The sequence below is a fragment of the Phaseolus vulgaris genome, chromosome 9, assembly GCF_000499845.2.
Source record: "Phaseolus vulgaris cultivar G19833 chromosome 9, P. vulgaris v2.0, whole genome shotgun sequence".
NCBI classification, from domain to species: Eukaryota; Viridiplantae; Streptophyta; class Magnoliopsida; order Fabales; family Fabaceae; genus Phaseolus; species Phaseolus vulgaris.
This window is the reverse complement of record NC_023751.2, coordinates 18,853,173-18,879,606: the sequence shown is the minus strand read 5'-3', so window position 1 is coordinate 18,879,606 and position 26,434 is coordinate 18,853,173. Positions and strand designations below refer to the sequence as shown.

General features: G+C 28.9%; 1 protein-coding gene across 1 annotated transcript; it reads right to left on the bottom strand.

Moving 5' to 3' along the window:
* Positions 1–13,563: 13,563 nt before the first annotated feature.
* Positions 13,564–17,609, bottom strand: LOC137821817 (WAT1-related protein At4g08290-like). The gene is made up of 7 exons (XM_068626585.1): positions 16,894–17,609; positions 16,682–16,744; positions 15,033–15,149; positions 14,700–14,940; positions 14,428–14,592; positions 14,134–14,285; positions 13,564–13,979 (listed from the first exon to the last, which is right to left on the bottom strand). Exons 1-7 carry the CDS (start codon positions 17,100–17,102, stop codon positions 13,838–13,840), a joined length of 1,089 nt encoding a protein of 362 aa, XP_068482686.1. The 5' UTR covers positions 17,103–17,609; the 3' UTR covers positions 13,564–13,837.
* Between the last annotated feature and the right edge of the window lie 8,825 nt (positions 17,610–26,434).

The following is a 26,434-nucleotide window of genomic DNA, read 5'->3' as shown; positions in this document are numbered from 1 at the left end:
TGGAAGTTTGAAACATAGACTTGTTTCTGGTTCTACTAGGTGGAACATTTGTTTAAGGTTTTGACTGTACCCTTTTGAGTGGTAGCTCTGTGTCGGACGCTTGAATCATAGGTGTGACAAAGCTCTATGACACCAAAAAGAAAAGTTTCAGATTCTCTCCCATGTTTTTTTTATTCCTGAGATGATGTTGTTATGTTGAAGCTTATCAAACAACTCATACATACAGCATACCATTTTATAAAACTCATACTACAGCTTATTTTTGTGCTTTCCTAAACATATACATTCTTCGACTTAGATATTTAAATATCGAGCAAATTACCATTTTAACTTTTTTTTATAAAATATATAGCTTTCTCGAAATTAAAAAAAAAGTTATTCTTGAACCGCATTAACTAGTATATTTTTAATTATATATAATATTTAATTGATAATATTAACATTCATTTTTAGAAATTAAAATGACAATAAATAATTAAATTATAAAATAATTTAAATTTTAAAAAGCTACTTAAATATTTTAGTAAAAACTACACACTTCATGATACCATGCACATGCTCTATTTTTGGTACACTCTGATCTTTCATACTAATATACAGTTTCTTTATCTTCTCTGTTTCTCTTTTATATGTATAACTACTTCTTCCTATTTATTTCCGTTGCTTAAACATTGTTTTTTTGTTGTAATTTTTCCTACATTTCTCACATGTTCAACACTCCCATAAACCTCAAATTTTTTTATGATGATAACTTTTTAATGTGAAAATAATATTCTTATAACCGTTTGTGGTCTCAAATATCTTATTTCTTAGATGGTTATGTCATTTCTATAAAATTCAAGAATCCTGTAGATGCTCTAAGCAATAAGAATGAAAATTATTTAACATAATTTAATATGAGGTATAATAATTTATTCTTAAATATGATAGTGATGTGAGAAGTGAAATAATTAAGTGTTGAATAGGTTAGTGAACAGGGCAGAGCAGTGAGTCCCAACGAGAAAGGAAATAAGTATTGAGATTTAATGAGAGTACGGATTCTGGTGTCCTCTCCACCCACTTCACCCATGTCACAAAACACTATTTTTTTATTATTAATAATCTTTCCTTTTTATTTTTATTGTATTATAATAAAAAAGCCATAATAATTATGTGTAAAAAAACAATGCATATACTAGACTATATGCGCGAACAGATACGAAACCATATGCCAAAAGTATATTGACAGAATATTAAATTAAAAATGAAAAATAATTTTAGAATTGAAAAGATCTATTCTTAAAATTCTTTTAATATTATTTTTATAACTCAGTTACACTTTTAGTTACTTAAGTAGTGAGTGATTTTTATCTCTCAAATTAAAATATATATATATATAGTTTATTGATTTATATGAATTTTAAATTTTACATCTTAATCTTTCTAATTTATATTATTATATTATTTAAATTATTACATAAAACTAAAATATTAATTTAACTAAAATTTAACCAAGAAATTGAAAACTAGTGCTTTCATAAAATTCAATTATTTGTTCAATTTTTAGAATTTTTTTTATTAGCTATATTATTAGTGAAGATTTATGTTTTTGTGTGTTAAACATTAATTCTTTTTAATAATATATAAATTTAAATTCCCAGAAAAATATATTTATAATTAATGTTAGTCCTCTTTTCTTTTATATTGGAAATATATTTTGAAATAAAACTAATGAGTATAAATTTAATAAACATTTTATTATTAATATTTGTTACTAGAGACTATAAGAATATAAGAAAATAATGAAATAGAAACCAATTTTTAAAGACAAAAAATAATTAGTTGCTATAGGGACTAAATTAGATATCATTTTAGAGATTAAAATAATTTTGATTTTTAAATTAGTTTATATTATTGTTAAATGGTTTCTAAATTGGTGTCTAATTAGCAACAAAGGTTTTTGCTACCAATTGGTGTCTATTTAGATTCTAAATTTGGTAGCGAAAACCTTGGTTGCTAATTAGACATCAATTTAACCACCATTTAACAATAATATAAACTAATTTAGAAATCAAAATTTGTTTAATCTCTAAAATAGTTTCTAATTTAGTCATTATAACAACTAATTATTTTTTGTTCTCTAAAAATTATTTATATTTTATGATTTATTGTATTGAGATGATTAATTATTGTTTTTGGAAGGATATTCTTTTCTTTAACAGCAAGTGAAATATAATACTATTCTGCTTTGTTTGGATTTAGAGGTATGAGAATCTTTTTACTAGAGTTGATCTATAGGCTTATACACCACAAAGATATTTTTTGTTCCAGACTCTTGATTGTAACTTTAACATATGGATGTTCTCAACAACTGTATTTTTGTATTCATCTTTAATTTTTATTTTCTTTTATTTCTTTACAATGATTGAAATATTTCTAGTTTTTTTTTTTATAATATGAATAAGAATATACTGACTATAAACAGCTTACTAAGATAATACAATTAATAAGGAGAATCTCCAATGATCTTAGTTGCATAAATAGCTGTAAATCATAATTATATTTTGAATTGTCAAAATTGATATTGATAACAAAAAGGTCTTCAACTCTCACAGAGTAGAAGGTATTAGTTACTATATATAGAATATAAAATATTATTCTTACTATTTCGATAAATGAAAAAAGAGATTAAAAGAAAAGAGAAAAATATCATAAATTAACTAATCTGAAGAATACAAATCTATGAAAAAATAATATTATTAACTATTTAATAAAATAATATTAGCTACACAGGCTTACTCGAACAGCACTCTAAACATATATACTAAGTGTAATTGGATATACATAAACATAAGCCTTATCATATAATCAAATAGTTTAATATTGGTTGGCTTGAAGTCATCCAGGTAAACTATACATATTATATAACTAGTTTAATTTTTGTAGGCTGAGTACAAAAAAAGTATTGTAAACTAATAAAAATTATAATTAATGACTATTATTTTTAAAATAATTATCATAGCAATCGATAAACTTATCCTAAATGACAATGTAAAACTCTTATAAGAAACCGCTACATAACCAATTTTCCCTTTTAAATATTATTGCATGCATACTGACTCACATACCATTTAATAAAAACAGGTAGTTAGGAATTTTGAGAAAACAACATACTTAAAACAAATCATTTTTTAAGTGATAAAAGTAGAAATGTACTTGGTGTGCATCACGGCCACAAAACATTTTAAATAATCATAAATAACTTTTAAATACAGCCATCAAGAAAGGCAAAGAAGATTTGTTTTTTAAAAGTTGTGATAAGAGCTAAAAGATGACACTGATTAACCACCCAAAAACAAGGCAATTAAAACCTCAAAATTTGTCTTGAAATGAAACATTGGACATAATTTTCTTTCTTTCTTTCTGGAAAATATTAAAGCAGTGGTATTGTCGCAATCTGTTGCAATCTTTTCATAACGTGGATACCGAAAGCATGAAATTAACATACATAACTGTTGCAGATTTTTTCAGAAGTAATAATCACATATTGTTCCTTTGGAAATCTGTGTTAGATATGAGATGAGGTAATTGGGAGAAGTTGTGTCTCGGTTTTCTTTGTAGTAGGTGATGGTGGGGTGGGGTCTGAACAGTCTTTGCCTTTGCCCCCACTGCGATAATGATACCTCCAATGATGCTTAAATCAATATATAATAGAGACCAGTTAGATAATAATGATCATGCAATGCAATGCAATAATTGTGACCAGTTAATCAAGCTTTTACATGGTAAACAAACTTGTAATTAATGGCAAACCAAGTTGTTGATTCTGAGAAGTTGGATTTTTCAAGTAAAGGAAGAAGTTAAAGAAGAGGAAGGATTAAGAATAATGTGAATTAATGAAGCAGTGAATGAGAAGCAAAATACCTGAACAAGTGAAGCTGCTACTACGAAAAATTGAAGGAGCTAAAGCACAAGTTAAGATCATGCAAATGGGAATAAAGGCGGTAAACAATACACACCTATTCCAGGCCTTGCAGATAATACGTAATTATGTTACTGCTAGGTAAATCAGACCTAGAAAATTATTGAAGTCTTCGTCTCCTTCCTTCAGTCGGGCAGGTTGCTGGGTAATGAACTGGAGTCTTTTCCAAATCAGACCTAGAGAATTATTGAAGTCTTCATCTCCTTCCTTCAGTCGGGCAGGTTGCTGGGTAATGAACTGGGGTCTTTTCCGTTTTCGTGCTTCTTCTTCGGCACTCAATCTCGGGCAAATACCAAATGAAGGTACCTGCGGAAGGCACTCAGACGCTCAAGTCAGTAAAGCGGGTGATCAATATTCGGGTAGGTGTCTTTCTCCTTGGGATGTGTATTATTTATATTATTTTTAATGAGCTTACCTTATTGGGCCTGATTAGTGGAATATATCACTCTTAGGTTTAGCTTCGCTAACTTTGATTTGAGCGTCCATGGTTATACGTGTCGGTCGGCCGGATCGTGGATCGATCGATCGATCAGGTTGACAAAGTCGTACGGACGTGTCTCGATCATTTCGAAAAAAGAGACCGAGACACGTCATGATGTCGGTCTGTCATACGGTACAGTAACTATATTCCCTGTAATTTTTAAATTGACTGTGAACAATAAACTTGCATTTTTTTTGTGTGTAATAAATTTGCATTTGAAAACCATCGTTACAACAAAGTATAATAATAAACCTCTTTTTATTTTCTAATTTAAATTTATTAATCTATATTTTACACGGTCGAAAATGATTACAAATAAAATTAATAATTACTATAAAAAAAGTCTTACCGCATATAACAATCTAGCAAATAAAAAAAATATATACTATAAAGATTCGATGTTGATGTCTGGTTATGTTATTGCAATTAAAAGTTTAACTATTACCACAGTCACTTGAAAAGGACTGAGATTTTAATTTATTTTCTTCAAAAGAATCGCATACATGTCTTCTTTACCTTTAGTTTTTAATTTATTGTGCATACAATTTTATAAATTTGAACCTTTTTCAAATTTCGTCTAAAAACTCGTGTTAGATACGAGATATTGTTAGTTATTTTAAAATTTATTCTCAAAACCATTGTCTTCTAGTTTAACAGTTGAATGTTCCTTAAAGTGTTTGATTTAAGAGATGTAGAGTGTATCAAAGAAACATTTATTGTGTATTAGCTTGCTTTGAAAATCTGAGATTGAAGATTAAACAAAATTATATTTTTTGTTTGAAACAAGAGCATTGTAATATGGTGTACTAACCTAGTAGAGGCCCAAGCCCACGCCAGCTTGAAAAGCACCCGCCAAGCACGCCAATAAAGAGAGGGTATTTCTTCCTGCATCTCATCATTCTTCTTCCAGCACCCCATCAAAAACCTGAAATGACAAAAATATCCTGAAAGGTTTTTTTTCTCTTCTGAAAACAACTTTTTTGCATTAACACCCATTCCATAATGATGTTTTTGCTTACATATTTTCTAATCCAGAATACCAATTCCATAATTTATTTCCAGAACCAAATTCTAAAAATACCCACGCACACATAACTAACCCAAAAGAGTACAACACATCTATTTTTTTACCTCAAAAGTTTATTGTAAAAAGTTAACTAATAATTAAAGAAGATTATTTATTGTAAATTTTGTATTAGAGGTATAGTATTATGGTAAATTTTGTATTAGAGGTATAGTATTATGGTAAATTTAAAAGTTGTATTTTCTCTAATCTCATTTCTTACTTTCACGGTTATTTTCATGCAATTGGTTAGAGATAATACTTTAAATTAAGTCACATTACCTAACAAAATTTATTGTTTAAATAAAAACAAATGTGATATATATTGCTTATTTAAACCAAACTGTTTACATAAAACAAGATAAAATTAAACTTTTAACAATAGAACTATGATGAATGGTAAGACTTGCAATCTTTGTAAAATTGTAAGAGTTGCGAAATTAATTTTAACAGCTTTAAAATTTCAATTAATTTTCTTTATAAAATTCAATTAATTTTCTTTATAAAGTCCTTAAATGTAATGACATGGTAAGACTCACAAAATTAAGATAAGTAAATGTGAGGCTCTAAATTAAGTGTGTTCCATTCATCTATGGTGTAATAATAATGAGATTTATATTTTGAGTAAAAATTAAGATTATAATCCGTGATTAATTTATGAGAAATTTAAATATTGTATCACCTAGGATATGGATCTCAAAACGAGTATTTTAATCTAGAAAAATAAATAATGTTAACTGTTATAATGGGAAAAAAATAATATCATGCTCATGCATATAGTGAATAAGGATGGACTGGTGCAAAACATGCTGCAGAATCAACAATTTCAAAATGCAGTCGATGAGGATGATAAAAGGCACATCCGTGGAGAGTGATGAAGCACAGATTAAATTGGTTAGGCTAATTTTTTGGCTGCTATTGCAAATGTGGTGATCTGGGAGGACAAAGTATATATGTTGGACGGGTGCAGCATGTTGGCATCACTAGCATTGTTTTCCTTATCAGCATAAAAGTGAAACACCTGTGTTAGTAGCAACAATCCTTTTGCACCTTTAACCACCTGCTGCAGCCCTCCAAGGTGTAATTTGACGTCCAAAAACACACTATTGCAATATTAACCAAAGATTTAGCCTATCCACTTTAATCTCAGCTTCATGTATCACCAAATTAGCCTCTCTGCACCTTGCAACATTACTGTAGAATCTGCACATATAATATATACCTTCCACACCTTTCAGCCACCTAAAAGAAAAAAATAAGAACATACCCCTAACCCTTGAATGAAGACAGAATAAGCACATTCATCAAACATAATTCCAAAGTTTACCCAAAGGAATACCAAAACAAACTGCAGAAACTGCATCTATGTACAGAATGTGCACTGAATCTGAGGATCCATTTGAACCAAAGATGTCCATTTGAATCTGAGCTTCATGTAACACCAAATTAGACTTTATGCACTTTGCAACATTAATGTAGAATCTGCATATATACTATATATTTCCACACCTCTCAGCCAGCTCAAGAGAACAAATGATAACATTACCACTAACTCACATTGACTGAATGACAGAGAAGCACATTCATCAAACACAAAGGACAGTGGGTGACAGGATATACTTTTTTTAATGCATACATGTACCTTTATTTTGTATAGTTGTGTAAGCATAGCATTACATTTTACATAATTACGCGTCATATATGTCGACAGTTAAGTAGTTAATGCATATTTAATTTAAATTAAATTATTTTATATTTAAAAATGCAATAAAAACATGTAGTGTTGAGATTTTCTAATACAAAAGTTCTATAATTTAAGTAAATAGCCAAACATGTTATTTAACTTAAAATAAGTTATATGTCTACTACTGTTAGCTGTAGGTTTAGATCATTACCCACATTTCATTTTGGACATTGCACCTGCTGCACCCTCCCTGATTTCCTTAGCTACCCTTCAGAAAGTACTTATTGTCCTTCTCTTCCCAGATATCTCCTATATCCCTGCACAAAACAAATAGCACATATACCTGCTCCAAGAACCCCATTTCACCCTCTTGCCTTATCTTACCAGATTTGTCTTACCTATTATAACTGTTTCAATTTTCAATTTTTTAATCACATGACTATAGTAATGATTTATATGGGTACCATCTCAAGCAAGGAAGGAAATGGAAGTCAGAGAAGAGTTCAAAGACTAAATTATGTATATTGACCTCTATTGATTGCATAGTCCCTTTCTAAAATGATGGATAACATATGTTCTGAGCTCTAATGCTGCAAGTTAATACCAATGCATATAATATGTCCATATAAAATATTTTCCACTCTCAACTAATACATTGACCCCTCCAAATCATATTTTCTTTTCTTGTTTCCATTCTTTTTAACTTCATATCCTTATCTAGGCTACTCTCATCATTCTTACTATCCAGCTCCCCAAATTCCCTAATTATTTGCTGCTAAAATGAGTTAATAAACCCAAATTCTTCTCTGTTTCATATCTTAAGTCACTTTTTAGTTTTTCATTTTTTTTCTTGACACTAAACATGCCATTACCTTGTACATTGTAGGAGTCCCACTTCCTTTTTACAAAAGTTATTAAATCCTGCAACAGTATGTCAAGCATCCAATGATCTAAATGGTTTCTATACCCAATTTATCATTGACATTTTTAAAACCAGAGCAGAATGGTCTACTCATTCTACTCATCCTAGATACAAGTCATTTCATCTCCTTCCTTTGAAATTAATTCCTTAAAGTATCTCCATTTTATTCCTCCTTCTAGAACTCTACTGTTTACACCAATAATCTTCATTGATTACTCTCTATTTCCCTCCTCTCTCTTGCTTCTTCAGTTTACTCTCTCTTTCTTTCATATCTTCTATTTCCTTCATGATACTCTCCTCTAAACGTGACTCCTCTTCAGTTTACTAAACCCACCGTTAACAAATAAGGCTTTGCCTTAGCGAAGTTGTTCCAAAACTATCATAGCAACATCTTTCTTCCATCACTGTGTACGTGTTTAATAAACAACATTAAGAATACCAATTGCTATTTACTTATGAGATCTCACGTATGAAGTTTATAATCAAGTTCAACCTTCAACCTAAAACTAAGGAATGGAGCTAAAAACACCGAAGCTTAGTGCTTAATGTCGTGTCAAATATCAACTCTCTCAAAACAGGTAAAGCTAGTGGGTGCAAGATCATTGCCAGTAATGCTATCTGATATACATTATATAAATCACATACATGATCTGTGGAATGGAGCGTGAAAATAATCTCCAATAATGTGATCTGATAGTGCATTTTACGTGATTTTTTGGTAATGGATTTAATACCCTTTTCGTCAAACATGACTTAATTGTAGCCAAGTATTTTGCCTTTCTGTGTCTTTTCTGCTTTTTTTATCTCTTCATTGTTGGTCCCTCTTCTCCAAACAAGTTTTACACGTTATTGTTGTTATTATCATAATAAAAACACAGCAAGCAGACCAGACAGCTTGCGGAGGATATCAATTTTTCTGAGGTGAGTTATTGAAAGTTTTTGAAACTTCATTTTCTAGACACTTTTTTTTATCAGCATTTTCTAGACACTGTGCACCATTAACATAAGAGAAAGTCACGAAATCTTGTAATAATAGGTTAAATTAATTCTTAAAATTAATAAATAGTAAAAGAATCTATAAATTACTCACAATCATTACTTTATAATAAATGGTTAACTATTTTTAAATGAAAAATTATAAATATCAATCAATTTAATCTGTAATAACAGATCAAATTAGTCCCTAAACTTTAAAAAAAATTAATGGTATGTTTGTCTCCTAACTCCTAAAATTGTGTTTTGTCCTTGATTTTTTTTTCTCGGTATATATGTTTTCAATATATAAATTTTATAATAAATAGTTTTATATATTAAAATTTTATATGAAATTCAAATGAGTAGTTTCGATTATAATTTCTATGTTATTTTTAATATTTGTGCATTATTTATATGATTTTTTAATACCGCATCTGGATTGGATGAGACATTATGGTGTCCACCTTGAAGAGTTGGAGAATGTCATACGTATACATGCTTTGAGAACTAAAATGAAGTGGATTCAAAACTTTCCAAGGTATTTTCAGACTCATATTACGCACCAATGTTTTTTCCCAGTAAAGTCTTTCTTATTGGAATGAGATTCAAACTCTTATAAAATGAGTTATATATTAGCATTAAACCATTAGATCTCTCATATATAGAGATATATAATATTTTAATTTAGCATTGATAAATGAGAGGTAGAAGCAAAATTCTTAACACAAAAATCTAAAGTGATGGAGACTATAATAGAAAACTCTGCCTAATTGATTAAGATGAATGGCCCAACAAAACCTCTAATGTGCTTTGATGGTCCCCTCTGTGTCTAGATTTGGTGAAGACATTTCCTTACGATCCCATATGTTAAAAGTGATACACAAATGTTAAAAGTAAGAAAAAACACAATTACACAAAGCACTTAAGTTCAATGGGCAACCAATATCCCTTTTTAAGATTGAAGTTAACTCACTTTTTTACTTTGGTTTTTAACTTTTATGCATATCTTGAAAAGTCCCATTAATTCATTGTTATTTATGACATGGTGTTGTTTGCATATCTTATGATTTGCTACAATAGTAATTACCATAGGATCATCGTGGTCGAGGTTTATAGCTTAGAAATCTTTATTCATAAAAGTGATAAACAACATTATTCCTTTCAACCTTCAGGTGGTGGCATTGACATATTAGATTATTCTTAAGTTGTTGAATAATATGATTTGATGCCTCCAAATCTATGTGAAAAGTTTGAAGACCATGTTGATGTATGTGTGTTGTTTAGTAGTTTTTAACTTGTTAATTCACTCCTTGAAATGATCCAAGCTCATTTGAATCTTTATCTCTTTTGAAAGAAATGTTTTCTTAAAAGATGAGAAATTTTTATTCAATTGTTTTTCAAATCAACCAGTTGAAAAGTTGTTACTCAAGGGATTGAGGCTAAGGCAAGTTTTTCAACCTGTTGAATTGTCGAAACAACTTGTTGTTTGACACTTAATGGTTTTCAAAATGATTTGGAAAAGCTTTGCTTATTTTTTCTTTACTGTCAAATAGAAACAATCGGTTATTTCGATAAAACAACTGGTTGTTTTTATGAAAACTATAATAGAAAAATTATTTTAATTGTTTGTTTTGGAAAACAACTTGTTATTTTTATAACAAAATTATGTTATGTGTTTTAAATGCTTCCAACTGCTTTTGGTTACTGATATAACAACTTTGATCACTTGTTGAGTTTATATAAAGGTTGTTTGACATTCTTTTTGAGACACTAAGAAAGAAAGATTACTAAAAACGTTTTTCAAGAAATCAAGAGCTTTTGATCATCACTAGTGTGTGGAATAAGATTGGGTGTTTGTGTACTTTTGAACTATAGCTTTGTAAAGCCTAGGTGTATTATATTCTTTTCTCTTTGAACACTATATTTATGTATTTGTGTGTAAAGCAGTTTCAAAGTGTTTCTGAAAACTGTGGTGTTGCAAAAAAGTGGTGTGTTCTTGAGGGGTTCAAGATCATCACGTTGGTGTGTGTTTTGTAATCTAGGTTTGATTACATAGTGAATTCTCAGTGGTTAGCTGAGGACTAGATGTACCTCTTGGTTAAAAGTGAATTAGTATAAACCTCTTGTGTGATTCTCTCTATCTCTTCTCTTATAAATTGTTTTTAACTTTGTTTTATATTTTGTTGGTATAAACAACCGGTTGTTTCGTGAAAACAACATGCTGATTTTCTATAAATAACCTTAAAACATAAATTTATTCAATTGAACAAAAATTCAATTGATTGATTTTTTTTCATAACTTTTCACTTTACTTCCAATCTTTGCGAAAATCTTATGAAAACAATTCACCCTCCTTCTTGTTTAGGCCACTAATTCTAACATAAGTGTCTTTTTCTTGTTGAGTGTGTGGTTCCTGCCCCAACGAATCTCCCGGATATTGTATTAATAACTCCTTGGACCAGCGATTTACGCTCCCTTGACGCTTCTCATATCTTGACGTGAGTCCCTCTCAGTCTCCCTTCTGAAAAAACACCGTAGATGGCCGAATTGTATGAACTCCTTTATCTTATATTTGAAATTCATGCATTCCTCCATATTATGCCCATAATTTCGATGATAGCGACAGTGTTTACATTGATCTGCATCGAAATCCTTCTTGGAGTCACCAAGAGCTCGACACTTAGAGCTTCTTCAAATATGTGCGCTCTAAGTGAATTTAGCAGGGTATACTTAGTGAATCGAGGGGCTCAAAGTGGTTCATATGGTTGACGTGGTTGAATGGTCTAGTGATGTTGGTCCTTTGTTGGTGGCTTTGCACCTAAGCTATTGTTGAAAAACACTCAATTGCTCAATTCCTTGAGTTCCTTCAACTGCATGAACTTCGCAGCCCTCTCGCGGAGCTTGTCAAGATTAGGGGCTAGTTTCTTTATAGTGGTTATCAATTAAAGGTCTCGGTTTGAAGGGTTCTTACCATATAATGAATGACTACTTTGGGATTGAGGTTCTGAATATCAAGGCTACTTTTCTACATCATTGCATGAACGCACAAAGTGACTCCTTCTTCTCCTACCTAAAGTTGACAAGGGAAATCGATATGAGGTGGTAGAGTCTACTTGTCGCGAACTGAACTCCAAATTTTATTATTAGTGTATCAAAACAATCAATTGATCTTGGTGGGAGATGTGTAAACCTGTTCAGAGTAGCAAGGTCAAAAATACTCTACATAAAATCACATTTGCATAAATGTAGAGTTTGATATGCATGCATATATGTTGACATGTTCATTTGGGTTTGTTGTATCATCATACTTGACAAGAACAAGTTTTTCCAATGAGCAGGTAGAGGTGTTTCCATTATGTCTTCCACGAAGGGGTGTCTTCAAAAGGTGGTGTGTAAAGTGGGGGTAGACGTTAATGGTCGAGATTGGACATCATAGACTATTGGCTTCCAAAGTCCTAGGGGTCTGATTAAGGTTAAAACCTAAAAGGTCTTTTCATTCCAATTCATGATGTAAAGAAATTGTTTGTCCATCCTCCAGTTTTTGTCTTAAGTGGTCCTTCTCGGCTCTAGGTGTGTTCATCTCTTAAACATTATTTTTCTTCAAGATTTCCAACTCCTTTCAAAGCTCCAATAATAACTTCTTTTGACAGATATAGTTGTCCTACACCTCTTCTGGTTGATGTCCGTAGGTTCCAATATTCTTATAGGTTTTTCTCAACCCCACGACGTTCGCTAAAATATTTTTACAAGGTCGAATTTCACCTTATAGAACTAGGTGTTCCTTGTGCTATTGAAGTTCTCCATTTTTCTTATAGTGGTGTTTAGGTCTTCTTTCATATTTGATCTTAGTTTTCGTTTGTACTCAATCTTGACTATGGAGGGATCGAGTACCTATAAAAGTACTCTAACGTTCAAGTTAATGTTCTACTTTGAGAGGTTTTTCATGTTATAAGTTTGTTTTTCAGAAAATAAAAAAATCTAACCTCGTACCTGCGGATACTCCTTTATTTATATTATTTTAATGAACTTTTATTTGTACGATTTTTCTGCCTAGATGGCTCAGATACTTGCTAATTAGGTTTTAAAGAAGTTTAAAATTAATCATCATCACTAATTACGTATCAAGGTGATTATTTAATTGGTAAGAGTTGGTTCTCAAATTGAAATGATGTGAGTTAAGAGTAGGAACGAGATTGTCTCATATATTAGTGATTAGTACACCAGAATTCTTTAGATTTAATTAGTTTTTAATGATCCGTTAATTTTATGTTAATCCCATCACATTATCTGATAATTCAAATAGCCGTTAATTTTCAAAATTGGACATTATCCCGGTCTAGTTATAGTTATCACATTATTAATTGTATCACTAATTTACGGTGAGGTATCAATTTTTGAAGTGGTTGATCATTCCCGACATGCATCAAGATCACAAAACAGTTAAAACTAATTATAAATTACTTCAAAACGATATGAATTGAGAGATTTAACAAGTTTATTCATTGTTGGAGAAGAGCAAAAGGAAGACCAACCACCGGAGACAAGGTGGTTAAAAGCTTATCTTCACATGAAACGGTGCATATGTTATCTTTTCGGATGATAAAATAAAGCAAAGGCACATTGCTCGTAGCAGCAATATTAGGCTATGCTTCAGAATGTGGAATCGAAAGCAAGAAACCAGCATACATAACTATTGCAAATTTTGAAGGCAGAAAAAGTGCATTATCCACAAATTCCTTTGGAATTCTCTGTTAGATATGAGATGAGGAAATTGGCAACTGTTGTGCCTCGATTTGCTTTGCTGTAGATGATGGCGTGGGGTTTGAATGGTCTTTGCCTTTGCCCCACACGACAGAGTACAGACCCAATACGATAATGATAGCTCCAATGATACTGAGATCAGTGTAATAGAGAAAGACAGAGGAAGAACATGGTTCAGAAAAAGAATTAAATAATAATCATCATGCGATAATTAACAGAACTTCTAACTGTGAGGAAAGAATAGTGAAGAGAAAGAATTAATGAAGTGGTAAGAAGAATTGCATACTTTCCCAAGTGAAGTTGCTCTGCAAAAAGGAAGGAGCCTAAAGCACAAGTTATGACCATGCAAAGAGGATTAAAGGCAGTTAAAAATACTGGGCCTCTGCTTTGCAATACCAACCCTTGCGCATAATACGTAACTCCAGAGGTAATAATTCCCTGTCATTTTGAAATTGATTATTAAGACAAAAATTGCACCATCAATAGTTACTTGTCATATCTTATTTATCATTTTGTTACCTTGCTTAGAACATCTGAGATTGAATATTAGAGAAAATAATCATTTGGGTCCAGTACTAACCGTGTAGAGAGGGCCATAGAGTCTGAAGTCCCAGCCCAAGGCCCATGCCTGAAGCCCACAATGACGAGTGGCCACCATTGCCACCACACTAGCTTGCACAACACCTGATAAGCAGACTAGAGAAGAGAGAGACAACTCTGCTGGATACCTTTTCAATGTAAAAGACTGCAATTCACAATTCACCAATAATAACACACTGTTACAAATAAAATGCAAGTGTCTATAAAAGAAGAAGAAGAAGAAGAAGAAGAAGAAGAAGGAAATGAACATGCCTGTAAAATGAAGAAAGTTGACCATGCCACACAACCCAGGAGAAGAAAGAGAGTCCCTGAGAGCCAGTGTTTGACAAGTTGAGGAGAGTGAGTTCCATCTTGGTGGGTTGTGTTTGCAGAATGAAATAGGTTAAATTCAGGACCTTTGTAAAGTGTCATTAACAAAGCACCTGAAAATGTCACCATTGTCCCAATCACCTTTGCTAGGCTCCTTACTTCTTTAACATTTACACGCTCTAACCTGATGCAGTACATAGAAGCAAATTGTTATGTATGACAGGTAGAAGAAGGTGTTTTGTTAGGCTAATTAAATGCTCCATTGTGAAATAATACCTTAGAATTACGGCTAACACAAAAGTGACAGAAGGCACTGCATTCATTATAGCAGAGGCAAACGAAGCTGATGTATATTGCATTCCCAAGAAAGTGAAGCCTTGGTCAATCACTGGCCTAAAACATCAGATTCATTATCATCAGAATACTTTTAATGGAGAAAAACCTTCTTAACACTGATAATTAACTATTATATTCTAATTTTTATTTGGATTTGCCAATTGAAGTTCAACCATTTTGAAACTCCTGTTGAGTAAAAGATGATCTGCATATTCTCTCGTTAATTTTAAAGTGTGTTTGGATTAGTTATAATTTATAAAACCTACAGTTTCAATAACTAATTTATATGTATAATTAACTATGTTCAAATGTTTTATGTTTAAATTTGTCAGTGAAAATGGTTTTAAAATCATTTATTTAATTTCGTTTATCTAAAATATATGTATTGTCCTTAGTAGAAATAAATTAAATACTCTACCTGCTCATAAAATGTAAAACGTCTTCATTACAAACTTAAATATTTATTTTACATGCTAATTAAATAATAAGCATGTTGTTAGAATTAGGATTTTGCAAATGATGTGTTAAAAGTGACTTGATTTTATGAAATTGACTTTAAGATAATTAATTAAATTTGGATATTGTAAATTTAAAAGGTGTTCTTACCATATTGGAAATTACTTGAATAATATGATAAAATTAATTTATAATGTATAATTATTAAAAGAGTTTACTTCTTTATGTACTATCAATATAAATATTTTATAAATAAAATAGAAATCATTCCATGTATATTTTTTTAAAGCAGTTATCGTCCGTTACAATTTATAACTAGATGTTAGATAAAATACTTTACAAAATTACTATATGAAACATAGTATCTTATTTAAAATATAATTGTATTTAACATTATCCTTTATAGAAGTTAATATTCTTGAGTCCATATTTTGTTTCCAAATGATCAAACAACCATGGCAAGATTTTTTAGACAAAATGCTCCTTCAAATTAGTTTATGTCTACTTTTATTTTTATTTCTTTTTTACTTTCAATTGCAAAACTATACTTTTATTTTCAATATTTTTTATGCAAATCTAATAACATAAAACAAGTAGTTGCTTTGTAATTAAAATAAAAATAACTTTTTCCACATAATAATGATCCTCCGTAGCTTCCTCAACCTCAAACAAAAGACACCTAACTCGTGTGTTTAGATTTGAGTTCAAACCAAAACAAAATGCTTAAAAATATTACGAAACTTATAGGAAGAAATAATATATGACGTATGAAAAGGAAAATCTATGCGATTCAGTGGCCGATTGAAGCCTTGAATAATATATTTCTTGAAATTGTAATGGTATAAAAAGTTTGTATAAAATATATGCTAAACGCTAAAAAGAGAGATATGAAAGGAAAATAAATGTTATATTTTTGTTGAAAATGGAAAAGGTTCTTTCATAGTATTATTCATTTCAAAATCAAATAAACATAATTATATCTAATATAGTTAAAGTGGATGGTATATCAAAATGGAAAATATATATATAAAATATATAAAATATATATATATAAAATATATATATATATATATATATATATATATATGAGTACTGTTTACTGATAGTGACAGAGAAAGGTTTTAGATGATTACTCCACAAATCCGAGTGCCACTATCTGAAAGAATACAGGGAGTGTTATCTTGGGTCTAATTTTCCTGCAAATTGTAGCGAGTAATGTTAAGCAAACACACAAATTGTAATTATCATAAAGTAATAGCCCAAAATGTTTAAAACAAGACAGGGAACTGCATGAATGAGATTACGAAAATAATGGAAGTAATTAAGTTAATAATTAAGATGGGACCTTTCAAAAATCAATGCAAAAGGAGCGATGGCCAAAGCAGCGATGGCATTACGATAGACGACGAAAACATAACGATTCATTCCATGGTTGAGACTGGCGACGGAGAAGATGTATGCTCCGGCGAAACCAAATTGAAGGCCCACCGTTAACAAATAAGGCTTTGCCTTACTCCAGTTCTTTCCAAAACTAGAACAACATTTTTGTTCCATGTTTTTGTGTTTGACACAATATGCAAAAATGTGTAACACTTAGAGCGAGGTAGTGTGAAGTGTATGGAATGGTGTTGCTTATAAACAGAAAGGGTAATGATTAAGACAAATTGCACTAGGGAGAGGAAGAGGATAAGCGATAAGTATCGGAGTCCTGTTCTAAAGTTATATACTTTTGGTCAATCTCAAACAAAAAGCTATATTACTATTATTTAGTGGGAGTGCATTCAATGCAATACCTTTGCATGATTCCTTCTCTATTCAGTTGCCGTGACTCAGAATACACTTTCCCTGCTCCAAGTTTTTTTCGCAAATGGACTCTAATTAACTTATCTTAGGTTCCTGTACCGCTGCCGAATGCTTCCAAAACATGTTCGTATCCAATATCTACTCTACAACGTGAATTTAAACATATTAATTACGAAAATTACATAATACGAATAATTGTTCAATCGGCACCAATTAGTATCAAAATTCCTCTCACGAGAACAGCTAAAAAAGAAAAAAAAAAGTTTTATATCTTGAGACTGAGTGGCCTCCAAAAGACATTTATTCCACATTAAATATTCAACACTTTTCTCTTCCAATCTCATCGTCCTTCTTACAGTGTACCGAAGGATTACATATTAACACTATAACGTGAATTGGAAACGGGAGAGATTATGTTTTGGTCAGACAATTGGATTGTCTCAGAAGAATTGAAGAGCACTTTTCCAAGGCTATATTCTTTATCTGTTAATAAGGAGGCAGTTTTATGTGATTGTGGATTGTGGGAAAACGGGACGTGGAAGTGGAACTTAAGGTGGAGAAGGGGTCTGTTCGCTTGGAAAGAGGAGCAAGAAAGTCAACTTTTAGAGTTGATCTCTAATAAGACACTAGAGACAGAAACAGTGGATAGTTGGGTTTGGAAGGATAGCGATTCAACTGAGTTTTCAGTTAAGTCCGCTTATGGGTTTTTAAGGGGAGAAGGTAGTGAGGAAGACTTAAGAAGGTATAAATTTTTCTGGAAAATTAAGGCGCTTCCCTCAGCTCAAGTCACAGCTTGGAGAGTGATTGAAAACAAGGTTGCTTGTAGGGTTAATATAGAGAGAAGAGGAATTGAGATCGAGAGTAATTTGTGTTGCTTGTGTAGGAGGTCAGAGGAGACAACAAATCATTTGTTTTGCGAATGCAGAGTTGCTTGGCTAATTTGGAATCTCTGTTATAACTGGTTAGGAATAAGATCAGTGGATTGTATGGATCCTGGGTCTCATTTTGAACATTTTAAGATTCTGGATGCACCTATTTCAGTTAATCTTATTATGGGAAACCTGTGGATTGCGTTGGTTAGTGAGATATGGAGGCACAGGAATAATTGTTTATTTAAAGGTGGAGTGGTTGATCACACTGAAATTTTCTCTCTAACACAGATTAAGGTTTGGTCATGGATCTCATCAAAGATACCGTCAGCTAATTTCTCATTCTCTGATTGGTGTCTTGAACCCTTGGTATGTATGTATTATGTTTAGTTTTTATGTAAAAGGTTGTTTCTTGGGTTTCTTTTATTATTGATTGAGATGGGAAAGAGAGTAGGAGGTCTTTTGGTTGATATGTAGATGGAAAGGCTCTTTGAGAAAATCTGTTTTGTTGTATAAGGGTTGGACCACCCCTGAAGTGGTCTTATTTAATTTCATTGCTATTTGCTGATAAAAAAAAGAAACTATAACATTTTTTTTATAAAATGGACAATCAGTTTTAACCGAAAATTTAACCAACTGTTTAACGCTGACACTAGGTTCACTTGTGAATATATTAGTAATAATTTAGTGTATCCCTGATGAAATTATAACAGTTCTTCTACGTGATAAATGAACTTTATTGTAAAAGAAAAAGCATAACCAAGTTAATTACATTCGACAAACTCACTCAGATGGTTCAACCTATGAAGGTACCTCAAAATTAAGAAATGAAAGATAAAAACACAAAATTGCTGAGCCTCATTTCAAACATCAACGGCCCCAATAATTAAAGCTAATGGGTGCAAAATCATCACAAATAATTAATGCCGTCTGATACACTAACACAATCTATATGTGGAAGGGTACTCAAATATCAAATATGTGCTTAATAGCATGTCAAACACCAACTCCTCATAACTAATGCTGATAAGTAGAAAATAGTCTCCAATAATGCTATCTGACAGTGCATTCTTTTATGTGATTGAATTAATTTAATTCTGGGTTACCATTAGTGGAAAATTAGTTTTCAATTATATATCGTCACACCAGGATTAATTTCTAAAATAATTGTTATGAGTAAAATAATAATAACAATAATTATTATTATTATAGAATATAGCTTTTTGCCAAACTCCACTTATTTGTTGCCAAGTGTGATTTTGCATTTACTTACGTATCATGTTCTGCTTTTTTATCTCTTCCTCCTTGCTCAAAACTTTTAAAAGTTACATTATAATAAAAATGCAGTGCACGCAGACGAGACTATTGGTGGAGGACATGAAGTTATTGAAATTTCGTTTTCTTGGCACCATTTTAATAATAGAGAGATGTAAGAGCTGAAGGATAATGAAAGTTGTAAATCCCCATGCCATGATCGCCTGCAGGATCAACTTTTTCTACGAGATAAGTGAAGAAGATAAATGAGACACCCACACATGGAGGAGCTTATATTAAAAATTATGAATGACATTTTAAAAGTTAAATTACTTTTTTATTTTTATAAGTAAAATTGCTTTTTAAAAAACTTATGTAGAAAAAAAACGTATTAGAGTTAAATGTAAAAATATTTCAGTGATCATAATACTATAGCCGATAAAAAAATACTATAATTAGTTAAACGTGAAAAATAATTTTAAATATAAAAAATAATTAACTTATAATGAACTTTATAATAGTTTATTTTTTTAAAATTATATAATAACGTCCTACTTTTTTATTAACATATTAATATAATTAAGTTATTAATATATTTATATTTTGAGAAGTAATTATTTTCTACTAGATCATGATACACTAGTAAAAATAACAAAACAACAACCCTAAATTTAAGGTATTTATACGATCAGACGTTGTCATTCAAAACACAGTGACATTTTTTAAATTAACTTCATATAAAAGGGCGACTATTTGGTATAGTCGCATTCTTAAACAAAGCATTTTATTTAAGAATGCAGTTTTACCTAATAGCATCACCCTCTTATACTATTTTTTTACCCAAACACAAAGCGCGTCACTTACGCTTTCATACCTTCTTTTCTCTGGCGCTTCGTTTTCTCTTCAACTCTTCTACTCTAGTGTTTTCTCTCATCTTCCTCGAGTCTGCATTGTCTTCTTCGTGCTATTGTAAGTTCATTTCGAGCTCTCTACTTCTTCTTCACCATTGATTTTTGTATTTTTTTGTGTTTCTCTTATTTGTTTATTTTCTGCCATTGCTCAAAGGTCACCACTATTTCATTGTCATGTTGGTGTTTAGGTTTTTAATGTGGCCTATTTGCTCCATCGCTGCTATCGTTGTCGCGTCGCTCTTCACCACCATTGTTGCATCCACGCACAAGGTTGGTGGTGTTTTAAATTTTTTTAAATTTTTTAAAATGTTATTAATTTGTTTAATTTTTATTTATCATAATTTGTATGCATTCAAACAAAGAGGGCATATAGGGCATATTTATTTATCATAACTCTTTGTTATGCATATAAGAAGGCGACTATTTACCATAATCGTCCTTATAAATCTGAATTTAAGAAGGCGATACTATTTAGCCACTTTCTTCTCTATTGGACATAAGACTACATGTACATCAAAGACGGCTAGAAAGTCGTTGTCCTCTTTAAACCTTTTTGCACCAGTGGTAAGATGGTAAGAGAGAGATAGAAGATAAAATTTTATTATATATGTTATAATTTTCACATTATACATTTTTTATACCTATTTGCTTATTCTCTAAACAAAAAGGATGAGTTTTATTTATCCAAAAATAATTTATTTCTTAACATCGTTATTTTATTTTAAATAGTTGGAGATAACATATTAATTAGGGGTTAATACGAAGGGATAAAAATTTGTATGTAAAGTGAACGTTACATACGGATATTTACATATGGATTCTATTCTCCGTATGTAAGATATTTAAAATTTAATTCAAAATAGATAAATTATTACATATGATATAATCTGTAGGTAAGGTATTTAAAAATTTAATTAAAAAAACTGTTAAATACAAATATAATTCATATGTAATTTATTTTAAATTTAATTAAAAAATAATAAAAAGTATTACATATTATTACATACAAATTAAAATTCAATTAAAAATAACAATTACATACTGATTAAATTTGTATATAACTTATTTTAAATTTAATTAAAAAATAAAATAAAAAAAGCTTTTCTTACTATTTATATCCATATGTAATATAAATTAAAAAAAAATTGTTACATTGTAACTTATTTTAAATTTAAATAAAAAATAACTAAAAATGTTACATATTATAATGTAAATTATTAAAAATCTAATTATAAAAACTGTTACCTACAGATTATATGTAACTTATTTAAAATTTAATAAAAAATAAAAAATAATAATATTAATAATATTAACAATATTAATAATATAATAACATTAATAATATTAATAATATTAATAATATTTAATAATATTAACAATATTAATAATATAATAACATTAATAATATTAATAATATAATAACATTAATAATATTAACAATATTAATAATATAATAACATTAATAATATAATAAATATTAATAATATAATAATATTAATAATATAATAATATAAATAATATAATAATATTAATAATATTTATATTATTAATAATAATAAGAATAATAAAAATCATAATATGACAAAAAAAATTGTATGATGTATTGATTAAAGCATCTTTGTTCACTCATTATAATTTTATTATTTTTTAATTAATTTTTTAAATGTATCGTTAAGTCTTATGTGATTATAAGAAAATAATATAATTCTAATACATTGTATTTGAAAAATATTTATTACAAATCTTCAAATGTTACCATATATATAATTAAAACACATGAAAATAATGAAAAATATTTACGCTAAATAATCTATTTATGAATTTTGATTATAATTTTAAAATTGTTTATTAAATATTTTTTTCCCTGACAAATTTGTCAAATATAACACATTTTAGAAAATAATTTATATTTTAGAATACTTTTATCTAAAAAATCAGATTTACCATAACATTTTACCAGGTTACTATTTTTCCTAGTTATTTTGAAATTAATTATTAAAATTAAATATATACGAAAACAAAAATGACAATCTTTGTTAAAAAATATATTCAATTTTCAAAATATTAATTGAAGTGTGTGTGTGTGTGAACACTACAAATTGTTAGATTTGATTTTTTATTATTATTATTATTATTATTAGATGAACATTCTTCAATGAGAAGCTTAATGAATTTTCTCAAGTGCGTCCTAAATATAAGGAGTCTAAGAAAAAAGAATAATGCGTGTAATCACTTATAAGAGAATATATATGGTTTAGGGTTTAGGTAGGGAATATTTATAATTCTAACTCTTATTACTTTTGTTTAAACCTTTCTTATGATGTCTTCAATCAAATATAAACCTATTTTTTTTTCTCCATTACATATTCGTATTGGATGAGCGTTGATAAAATATTTTACTTTAACATATTATTTTTAAGAATTTTATTATTGTATATTTAAATTTATTGATTAAAAATTTAAGAATAAAGCTCGTTAAATAAAACGAGTCATATAAATTTTGTAACGTAATAAATTTAATTAATAAAATAATATATTCAAAGTGTGTGATTAATATTTTAACTTTGCATACTTTTATTGTATTCAAGATTTTCCCAATAATTTTGGACACAGCCGTGTGGAGACTGGTAGAACCTCGATTTATAAATGTAATAAACGAATTTTTAATATGAATTATATTATAATATTAATAAAATAATAAAAAATAACATGTTAAAGTAAATAGTTGTGAATGAGTCTTTTTAATATATTTTTTTATTATAAATATTTTTTAAAAATTAAAATTTGAATTAAAGACAAATATCAATTTTAGGTGAAAATATATGGATATAAAAAATATATTTAACTAATTGTTTGATTGAATTGGAATTGGTATGTATAAGGCTAATCAAACTATGAAAGCATGCAAAAGGAAATATTAGTGACTAGAAGTTGGTTGAATTTATGGAGTTAAAAATCTGTGCATTATTATGCTTTAGTTACGTCGATTAAGTGCATGCACGATGGGAAACGAGTACAGAAAGAAAATTGTTTTATCCCTCTTTCCTCCATAATGATTTGCTTTAATTAATTTATTGGTTTATATATAATGAAGTGATTCCAAAGTAGATTTGGAGAGTGAGAATGTGTAGCACAACGCTGAAAACATGTGTGACAATGGCAAGTACGAGTGTTAACACCTTTTGACAATTTTGTCAGCCAGGACCACAATAACCGTAAAATTATGGCTAATTATTTCCTCTGCTTTTTGTTTGAGAAAATGCCTAACCAAAGTAAAAGAGTGACACAAAGACACCAATCATTCTATTTAGAATGCCAACTTTGCTATGAAAAGAAAAATATGTGAGATGAGATCAATATTTAAGTTCATCACTCCACCTAACATTAAATTTATTTTATAATCCACTTTAATAATTTTTAAAATATATTTCTCAGTTTAAATATACTTTTCGTTTGTAGTTAAAAAATTACTAAGAACGTTTTAGATATCTTTTTTTATTTTTGTGAATCAGCCTGTCGGCTCATAAACTGTAATTATACAGTTTATAGTTGATTAAAAAAAAGCTTTGATTTTAAACATTTAAAATAATAAAACTCAATTAATTATACTTATTGTATTAAAAATAGTTTAATTGGCATCTACTATTGATGTAAAGAAACTACACTTTTAATCTTTTTAAAATAATCGTTTGTATATAACCTTTTGAGTGAGTATATAAAAATCAACAAATTTATCTTATATAACAATTTATAAGTGCAGGAGGGTAAAAAAACAGTACATTATTAATGCATCCGAGAAAAAAACAATAGTATACTAATTTATTTATTTTTATTTATTAAAGTAAAAATGTAATCCAAAGGCTTAATCGTAGATATAAACTATTTACAAAACTGAGGTATGATAACAATTATGCAAAGTTTTGTTCTTTTAACTTTTGACAATCCAAAATTATTAATTATACTTCTAAAGAGAAATTTAATATTTCTTATTATATACTGAAATGAATGCACCCCAAGAAGACAACGACAAAGTAATTGCTACTTGTTAATGAAGAAAATTAACTTGAAGTCTAAACGAAATAAGATTTTGATGTCGATTGTTTTCGATATTTTAAATCAGTTTTAGTACTAGATATAGAATCAGATAAAGAAAGAAAGTATGTTGTATTTTTATTTTTTACTCTGAAGCTAACGTAAAAAGTGACTTTTATATTTATTGTAATGTAGACTTTTTTCATCTACCTTGTATTAGTTTCGTTTTAGAAACCCTTTATTTGGAAAAAAAATATATTGACACCTTAGATTTTATATTTATACGTTTAAACAATATATATATTTTATATACATGTTAATCGTCTAGTTTTTTTTTTTTTCTGGTGTTACAATGAACCAAGTCTTTCAATAAAATGAAATAATAAACGTAAACTTTTCAATAAATTAATGGGTGTATGATTTAAAAATTGTTAATATTAGAAAATTACTACATTAAGTAAAGGAATCCGACTCATTTGATGGACTAAAATAGGTGAATTAATATATATATATATATATATTACAAATAAAAAGTTCATAATATTTTTTAAAATACCTGCAGTCACTTTAAGATAAAAGCAATTTATTGAGCAAAAACGAAAACCAAATTTATTAGGATTAAGTTACTAAAACGCTATATTTTTCTTACTCATTCCAATGAAAATATTGAAACTACTGCAAACTCACTTATAATGGTTAATTTTGTTATAAAAAAAAAGTTTTATTTAAAAAAGTACTTAGCTTATTATGTATACAAAAGCAGAATTAAGAATACAGATGTACCAAGTTTTACACTCCTAATTAAAATATATCTTTTTTTATATTAAAAGCTTTCCTCATTCAAATTCCGTGTCACTGTATTATCTTATTTCATAATAAATATTAAAAAATTGATTAAATATATTTTTCGTCTTTAGACTTCCTAAATATTAGTAGTAAAGAAATTATTGAAATCAATCATTATCAAATTTTTTTACATAATAAACAAATTTTCAATATGAAATAAGATATTAAAATATTTTATATTAACGTAATGTAATAATATTATAATAAAATTCATTCTCACAATTCATTTATTAGGTAAAAAAAAATATTTTAATAATTTTCTTTCTACAAATATTTAAAATATCTAAAATTTAAAATAAGAAAAAAAATATTATTTTTTTATTATAATACAGAAAAACATATTTAACTCTTAGAAGATTTAATGTTCTACACACCCAATATATATTTGTGCCAAAAAGTTTTAAAAAGCTAAAACTTTTATGTAGTTGTGAATAAAAAAATATAAGGAGAAATCCATAATAGAAAACAAGTGTACTGATTGAATAAAGCATTGTATCTTTGTGGAACATGAGATTCAGTGGACGAGAGTGACCTTAAAGATCACATAGCTGATAGCTATTACGTACTTGATAAACTTCTCATAGTCGGGTTTGTATTGGTCAGAGGAGGCGTGTATACATAGCTATATGTATTTTTAGAAATATAAGGTGGTCTATTATCAGGCAATCAATAATTATGATAAACTGTGACAAAAAAAGCAACCAAATTACAAAAGGATCAAATTCAGCAAGAAAAGAGAAGATGGAGACAATTCCATACAATAAAGAGAACATGATAAAAAAAGGAAAAAAAAAATCCACTAGACAGAGAGCATGCAAATAGGAGGTTGGAAACACCACCAAATCGACAACATTTTTATTCATCACCTAAGAAAATGGATAAATAAGTAACATCTTCCTCTGCTAAGGAACGCAATCTCATTATTCACTCTTTTCTGCTCATTAAAGTTTTTCCATAAAGAAAGTTTTAGTCTTCACTCTTTCATTCTCGGTTTTAATACAAGTATTTATGATTGTATATATATATATATTCTTAATTTTTCTCGTGTTTAAATAAAAAATAATTTTCAATTACTATTTTTTTAAGATATCCTGTTTCTTGTTCTAAACCTGGTGTGTTAAGACTATATATATGTTTAGTATTTTAAAACATACTTTTATATTTTCCTAGG